General features: G+C 51.8%; 1 protein-coding gene across 1 annotated transcript; it reads left to right on the plus strand.

The window, feature by feature from the left end:
* Positions 1–6,410: 6,410 nt before the first annotated feature.
* ANKRD34B (ankyrin repeat domain 34B) lies at positions 6,411–7,902 on the plus strand. Its single transcript, XM_031507306.2, has one exon. The coding sequence runs from the start codon at positions 6,411–6,413 to the stop codon at positions 7,890–7,892; it is 1,482 nt and encodes a 493-aa protein (XP_031363166.2). The 3' UTR covers positions 7,893–7,902.
* Positions 7,903–8,303: the final 401 nt, after the last annotated feature.

The following is an 8,303-nucleotide window of genomic DNA, read 5'->3' on the forward strand; positions in this document are numbered from 1 at the left end:
TGAGTAGTAGAGTGAAGCATGCCAATGAACTTTGTTGCACTTTCACTTTTTTATTAAATCTGATTTGGTAATACCTTTTCCAGTGATTCTTTGAGCAATCTAAAACCCGTTTGTGACAAACATTTTTAGTTAATTAAAATTCTTCTATTAGAATTCTTCTACCATGAAACTTTCTGGTACATATCCAGGTAGCCTAGCTGTTAGTGAAATACAGGAGAGGGTTATCAAGAAGTGTGATAAACAAATATGCCATGTGCATATGCAAACATCTTCTGTGTTTTATAATAAAATTTGTGCTTCATGGATGTGTAGCCTGCTCTGGCTTTCCACTCTCCTTCACTTTCAGCAGAAACTTCTTGATGCCAGTAGTTGTTTTTCTATCCAACCAAGAGTATCCATGGTGATGTTTATAAGAAAAAAATCTAATTATCTTCATAAAAGTGTTCTTCCAAGAGCTGGTTTGATACGCAGGGGGTTTTTGGGGTTTTTTTTTTTTGGTCAGTGATTCATGTTGTCTATCCAGCTCAACAGCACAATGCAGGCAAGGATGGAAGGAGGAATAAGAAAGGGGACATATAGAGCTGCAAGAACTACAGAAGTGGTACTGTTTCAGCAGCAGGAGTGCTGGTATAGACACGAGTGTACACTGCCTCTCCATCTCACAGAATTAACCCAACAACAGGACTGTGAAGAGCAGTAAACTCCTCAAGAGTGGGTGCTCAGTACACAAGATTTTCTGAGGCTGCATGGCAAAGACTGAGTATTAAGAATGTGGATGAGGTAGGGGAGAAAAGAAAGCAACAATAATTAGAATCTTGCCACGGGCAAACAAAGCTCCAGAACATCTGTGGACATTCTCCCAACTTAGTTTTTGAAAGAGAAGGTTCAAGAGTAACTGAACTTGGAATGTTGTTTGTCTTAGTGGCTTATTCATACTATTTATCCAGCTCTTAGTCATGACAGCTTCTCATTGATCCTGACGTGCACTTTTGAAAAATAGCAAGGCACAAATGCCCTTCACACTGCTCCTGGAACGTTCTCTCTCTGTGATGCCGAGCTCAGTGCTGTGCAGCTGGATGCTGTGCTCTGGCTTGCTGCTCCTCTTCCAGCTGTGGTGGCTCGTTTGGCTGCCAGCTCACCCTCACCTGCCCTGCCGGTGCGCAGCTCTCACCTGGCAGCTCCCACCTGGGCTGTGTGCTCGCACAGCGTCGGTGAGGTGGCCGTGCCTCGCCAGGGCTCTGCAGGGTCTCTCACACCCCTCATCTGCGACGTCGCCCCGCCAGGTGCACTCCAAAAACCCCCTTGGAGCCTCTGGGGAGCATCAGGAGGTGCTGTGGGTCACAGACGCGTGTGCGAACACCCCACGAGCACCAGCACAGGCGGCTGCAGGAGAGCGCAGCGTGGTGATGAAGGGAAGGGAAGGGAAGGGAAGGGAAGGGAAGGGAAGGGAAGGGAAGGGAAGGGAAGGGAAGGGAAGGGAAGGGAAGGGAAGGGAAGGGAAGGGAAGGGAAGGGAAGGGAAGGGAAGGGAAGGGAAGGGAAGGGAAGGGAAGGGCTGGCTGCTCCAGGGCAGCCCTGCTCCGTGAGCCGCAGATCTCCTGCCATGACCCAAGGAAGGCCGTGGGCAGGGCCCACCCGCATTTCCACAGGGCCTTTGGCAGTGTCCCCGGCGATCCCCACAGGACCTCAGTCAGAAGCGAGGAGGCTCAGGCTGCTGCTCCTGGGTAGCCTGGAAGAGACAGTGCCCAGAAAGGGTCTCACTGCTGTGCAGCAGAGGAGAATGCACACAGGCAGAGCAGCATCCTTCCAGCAGCGCTGCCTGGCAGGGGAAGAGCCGACGGCACGAACCAGCCAAGGCTCTGCCTCTGAGCCCCAGGAAACCCTTTGTCACTGTGAGGGAGACCGAGCTCCGGCACAAGCTGCCCAGAAAGGTGCGGGTCTGTCCTTGGAGGCATTAAACAAATGGTGGCAGGGTGTTCCTGGGTGATCAGGAGGCTTGGGCTGGATGAGCTCCAGAGATCCCCTCCAGGCTCCACCAGGCTGTGTTGTTGTGAAGGTGTCCTAAGCTTGCATGGAAACCAAGTGTCTTTGACTGTGCCTTGAAATTTCACAGGATTCTAGCCTGTGAAACTAACCAGGAATGACTGCGAAGTTGAACTTGGTCACACCTGAGGGAAGCCTCTCCTTGGGCTCAGCTGCGTCTCAGCCCCGTTAAATCCTGCCCTGGGTGTCTGGAAGCAGCGTGGTGGTGAGGAGGGTGTTCTGCGGGCTGTTCCCCCGCTGGCAGGAGGTCACAGAGCACAGCCAGGGACCCCTGGGTGCTGCCTGCGCCCGGAGCAGCCGCCCCGCGCCAGGGCAATCCCCGGAGGTGCTGCGGGCCGGGGGTCCGGAGGTGTGGGGGGCTCTGAGCTTGGGACAGTGTGAGGGTGCGCGGGGTGACAGCAGGGGTGAGGGGTGGGCAAGAGCAGGGTGGTGTGGGGTTTGTAAAGTCTCAGGGCTGTGGGAGTGTGAAGGATATTTGGGGTGGGAGAGGTTTTGAGGGATGAGGGGTCTGAGGGGTGTGTGGGCTGTGTGGGGTACGAGGAGGGTGAAGGTTGTGGGTGTGAAGGGTATTTGGAGTGTGAGAGGTGTTCGGGGTGCTGGGGTGCGGCTGCGGAGGGGGCCGGGGGGCAGCAGGCGTGTGCAGCCGTGGGTCCGGATGCCGTGGGTCCCGATGCCGTGGGTCCGGATGCCGTGGGTCCCGCTGCCGTGGGGTCCCGATGCCGTGGGTCCGGATGCCGTGGGGTCCCGATGCCGTGGGTCCCGATGCCGTGGGTCCGGATGCCGTGGGTCCCGATGCCGTGGGTCCCGATGCCGTGGGTCCCGATGCCGTGGGTCCCGATGCCGTGGGTCCGGACGCCGTGGGTCCCGATGCCGTGGGTCCCGATGCCGTGGGTCTGTGCCGGCGGGCACCGGGCGGGACCGCGGTGCGGGGGTGGGCTCGGGGGTGGGGGCTGCGAGGGGCAGCGCAGCCCCGCCGAAGCCGGGGGCGGTGCCGGGGGCGGCGCTCGGTGTCCCGGCGCTGCCGAGCGTCCCGGTGCCGCCGGCTCGTCCCGTCCGTCCGTCCGCACTCGGTGTCCCTGTGCCGCTGGAACGGCGGCTCGTCCCGTCCGTCCGTCCGCGCTCGGTGTCCCGGTGCCGCTGGAGCGGCGGCTGGTCCCGTCCGTCCGTCCGTCCGTCCGCGCTCGGTGTCCCGGTGCCGCTGGAACGGCGGCTCGTCCCGTCCGTCCGTCCGTCCGTCCGCGCTCGGTGTCCCGGTGCCGCTGGAGCGGCGGCTCGTCCCGTCCGTCCGTCCGTCCGCACTCGGTGTCCCGGTGCCGCTGGACCGGAGGCTGGTCCCGTCCCGGTGCCGCTGGAGCGGCGGCTGGTCCCGTCCGTCCGTCCGTCCGCCCGCGCTCGGTGTCCCGGTGCCGCCGGGCTCGTCCCGCCCGCAGCGCAGGGAGCGGCGCCGCCGCCTCGCCGCTGACAGCGCGGTAAAGTATTTGAACTCGCTCTCGCAGCCTTTATCCAGCGCCCGTGTGCCTGCGTGCTGCTGTCCGCGCCGCTCTCTGTCCGCCGGGAAGTTTGCGGTCCTCGCTTTCTACCGGCTCCGCTTCAGGGAGCGCTCGGAGCCGGCAGGCTGCGAGTTCTGGAGGAAACTTTGGGCGGGTGGTGGTGGTGGAGCGGCTCTGGCAGCGTTGGAAAGGTGATTGTTGTAAATCAGAAGTAGCTTGTACGTGGTAAATTGATACTAGCAAAACAAGCTTTTACTACCCTGACTGAATTTGCCAGGTTTAACGTGTATATGAACAATCGTACAAATACCAAAGTGCTCACGCTCTTCCAGTGTGAAAGCACGTCTTTTTTCCGAGATGAGAATCAATGACAATTTCACTGGAATGATTCTAGACTCTCTAAACACAACTGTGAGAGCTTGTTTAACTGTGAGGGTGCTGAGGCTCGGAGGGCAGATCTGTCTCTCATATTAAACAGGTGAGGAATACTTTGCAAGAACTCCTTCATTCCTATCACGCATTCATGACACTGTTGCCTGTATTTATTTGTTATAACGTCGATGAGCTCTTTCCCTCGCAGTGATGTGATTAGACTATTAGATTCAGAACCAGATTTTCATACTATGAGCTGCCTGGTGCTATTTTCTCTCTGAGTACTTTCCAGGACAATATTACTGTTTGGAAACAAAGCTAAACACTTTCTAAACAGCACAGTGCAGGAATATTATTTACACAAGCATAAGATGAATTTGTGGGTGATTTGACAGACCAGCCCATGATTCAGTGTCACACACTGAGTTACGTAAGTTCCTCGTTCCTCAGAATGCTTTAAAGCTTGAAGCTGCTTTCAAAGTTTATCTTCACAGGTGAGAGGCACCTGTGTCAGTCCGGGTAGCCTGGGAACTCGTGAAGTGCTTCTGACACTTAATTTCATTTAGCAGGTAATTTCATTTAGGAATGTTGTAGAGTCTCAATCTGTTCTGCACCGATCTGCAATCAACTATCCAATAAATCACTCTTTTAGGGAATCTGCTTGGCCGGTGATCTTTCACTTCAGAAAAGCCAGGTGTGGGGTTTTTGGAGCAGGTTGTAGCCAGACCAGGTGTGACATGATTAACAGATGAAGCTGTGGCTCTCATCCAGCATTCGGGAGTGTGTTCTGCATTATGTTGTTCCGGCTGTGAACCTGTAACGCTGTCTTTTGATTGTACAGCATCTGATTCTGAAGTATTTCTGTGCTTCTCTTCTGCATTTCACGATCTTCTCTTCACTTTTCTCTGCACAGAAACGTCTCAGGCTTTCTCCAGGCAAGTTCATAGCTGTCAGCTCCATGCACTCCTAACTTTCTGACTTCAACTATTGTCTTAGGTCAGCCTCCCACCCCCTCAGAGCAGCAGTCCTGCTGAAGTCGGTGGAAACAGTGAATTTCAGCAACAGAAGGGGTTAGATGAGATGTCACAAAAGCAGCCTCACCTTCAGCCCTGACCTGCTGCTCCACTTCAGGTAGCATTATTCTCTTTCCACGCCTGATTTATATTTAATGTTCTTTTGGCCATAAAAGGCATTTCTACAGATGAAATGGCTTATGTAATAAAAGCTATATGCCATCACTTATGTAAAGTGAGCAGTTAAGCATCAGAATAGCTTTAGATACATACAAAAGAAATGTAAAATCACCAAAAACTTCCAGGTAGATCAAAACCAGGGAAGAATACAATCAGAATTCCAGCATGTGTGTTTTCTACCAGGTCTTTCTCTGCAGTTTCCTTCTGGAAATCTAAATGCACAAATTTATTGGATACATTTATAAAAGACTTTACAATAATCCTAAATACATTACTTGTCAAAAGTACACATAAAAATCATGATAATGATTTGCACTTCCATGAAAGCTGAGATAGACAGTACTGAGTCCTGTACTTTTAGTATAATGGAGTGAATCCCTAAATTAATTTCAATATTTCAATGCAAATACCTTTTAAAAATGTTTTATCAAGATAGAAGAGTGAAAAAAACAAGCCACCAGTCAAAGTGAGATTTCCTCACCAGATTTACAGGGAGTAAATCTGAGTCTCTTTTTTTTTTTTTTTTTGCTTGTTGGACTTTTGGAACAAAGTATATTGAGATCGTCCTTCGATTTTGGTATTCACTGTAAAACAGAATGAAATTACTGCTTTTCAGGTAATCACCAGAACATTACTAGTGTTTTCAGTGATGCATAGAAATTATTACTTAATTGCCTTTACAGGTAAACCATGTAAACATTTTTATTTCTCTAGAAATGCATTGTAAATACATGCATGTAATAATTTAATGCATATTTAATCTTGTATGGCTCTGCAGAGAGCAATATTAAAGACTGATTTTTTTTTCCTCTAAAGGTTTTCCTTACACACAGGTAGGCAAGCCATACAAGACACAGAAGTTTTAGTTGCACGTCTGCAGGTATACATTCCTATATGAATGAATATTGTTATTTGTGCCACATTAAGCTCTTAATTTTTTGTGTGAAACCTCCTGATTCTCTTTGATGCTGTCAAATGTTTCTTTTGTTGTAGAGCTGATACTGTCTGCTCAGGCAGAGGGCTGTGTGAAGGACAGTCAAAAAGTAAGAAGGTGACAATCACGCTTTAATCTTATATAATTACATAATCTTATATAATTATATGGAAGGGTTTTTTTAAAGTTTTTAACATATTTGTTGTAAGTCTAAAGGGCGGGAAAACCTTCCTTCTTTTCTTCCTTTGTATTTTTTTCAGCAAAGTTCGCAGGAGCTGTTGGCAGATCCAGCCCCGTTTCATTGTTCTTTCCCGTTTCCCCCTCCCTCGGCGCGGCTGCCCGGGCAGCCGGGCTGGGCAGAGCAGGGCAGAGCAGGGCGATGGAGGCCGTGGACGTGCCGCCCGAGGGATACTCGCTGCTCAAGGCCGTGTACCAGCGGCGGCTGCGCCTGACGCGGCTGCTGCTCGACGGCGGGGCCTACGTCAACGAGAGCAACAGCCGCGGCCAGACCCCGCTGATGGTGGCCTGCATGACCCAGCACGCCGACCTGCAGAGCGCCAGCAAGGCCAGGATGGTCAAGTACCTGCTGGACAACAAGGCCGACCCCAACATCCAGGACACGTCGGGGAAGACGGCGCTGATGCACGCCTGCCTGGAGAAGGCCGGCGCCGAGGTCGTGTCCCTGCTGCTGACCAGCGGCGCCGACCCCAGCCTGGCCGACCACTCCAACCGCTCCGCGCTGGTGTACGCCATCAACGCTGCCGACAGAGACACCCTGGAGCTGCTGCTCGAGGCCTGCAAGGCGCGGGGCAAAGAAGTCATCATCATCACCACCGACAGGTCCGCCTCAGGCAGGCAGAAAACCAAGCAGTACCTGAACGTGCCTCCTCCAGACCTGGAGGAATGCACCTCGCCGGCTGATTGCGCCTCACCGTCAGAAATAGAGCCAAACGAGGGGCCAGAAGACCCCTTCAGCTTTAAAGAGCTGTATGGTGGGCAACAGGGGGACAACTCGTCTGAACGAGTGCCTCTAATGACCAAATCCAGCTCCACACCAGCACGGTTCAAGCTGACGCAGGTGCTGCAGTGCGACCCGTGGCTGAAGTGCTGTCCAGCAGTGTTTCAGCAGAGGAAAATTGCTTCTCCACAAGAATTTCAGTGCATCAGTCCCATGGAAGAGCTCTCCTGTAAAGTCACTGGCCTCGACTTGTGCAAGAGTGTCACCGGTCACAAAAGCAGAGACAGGAAGGACGCTGCTCAGGTGCTGAAAACCCCTGATCAAACCATGTCAAGGAAAGAATTGCGCGATGCAGTAAACTATCAGACTCCTCTTGCTGAAGAGAAACATAACCCCAGTGAGATTCCCATGGGCATGGATGCCAGTTTGGGACAAATCAGCTTACTTTCAAACCTTGGTAGTATTATCAAGAAAGGAAGTGGAGAACCAAATTACAACATCTCCAGTTCTCAGTTAACTAACACTCTAGTTCCTGCTGCTGATACCAAAGGTAGTAAGTCACCAAAAGGAAATAAAGAGATTCTTCCCACATACCAGACTTTGTTACCAAGTCCAAGAAGAGTTCTGGAGATGTCTCCTGTTTCTCCAAGAGGCAGAAATCAGGCTCCTCTAGAGGAAGAGGGCTCAGGAGCCCTAGTGTTGGATCAGACGAGGCCAGGCTTCCTGCCTCCGCTGAATGTGAGCCCCCGTCCCCCAGTTCCAGAGCTCACTGTCATAAACACAGTTTCTGGAATGATTTCTTATGGACAAACTCACTTAGTACCACCGGGATCTGCCTTCCCTAAGGGGACCAAAGAGACAAATCTGCTGCGGAGGAGGCCGTACGAGCAGATCACAGTCTGAGCAGATTCAGCAGCTACTGAATCTTAAACAGGAGAGCAAAGGGGATCTTTACAATATGTAAATATTCACTGCAGTCCTTGACTGTAATGGTATGTATCACAAAATAGAGCAGGTCTGAGATGTAATGTCTGCCTCAGGATGAGTGGGATAGCTCAGAAACTAAATGAAAAGACATCTAATGCAGCTATCTTCTGCGAACTGTGTTTATTTTGCTGGTTTTGTAAAGCTTTCAACTTGGCCTGTGGCAGACAACCCACAACAGTCCTCAAGCATAGCACTTCTCATTGTAGGTTGTAAATACCACCCCTCCCAGCTTCCCCCAAACACACACCTTCCAGCACCTGGAGAGGTGGTGCCCATGGAATTTGGGACCCTGAGGCGTTTGGCTGCGATGCTGGACACCAGAGCGTG

The sequence above is a fragment of the Lonchura striata genome, chromosome Z (genome assembly GCF_046129695.1).
Source record: "Lonchura striata isolate bLonStr1 chromosome Z, bLonStr1.mat, whole genome shotgun sequence".
In the NCBI taxonomy this organism is placed as follows: Eukaryota; Metazoa; Chordata; class Aves; order Passeriformes; family Estrildidae; genus Lonchura; species Lonchura striata.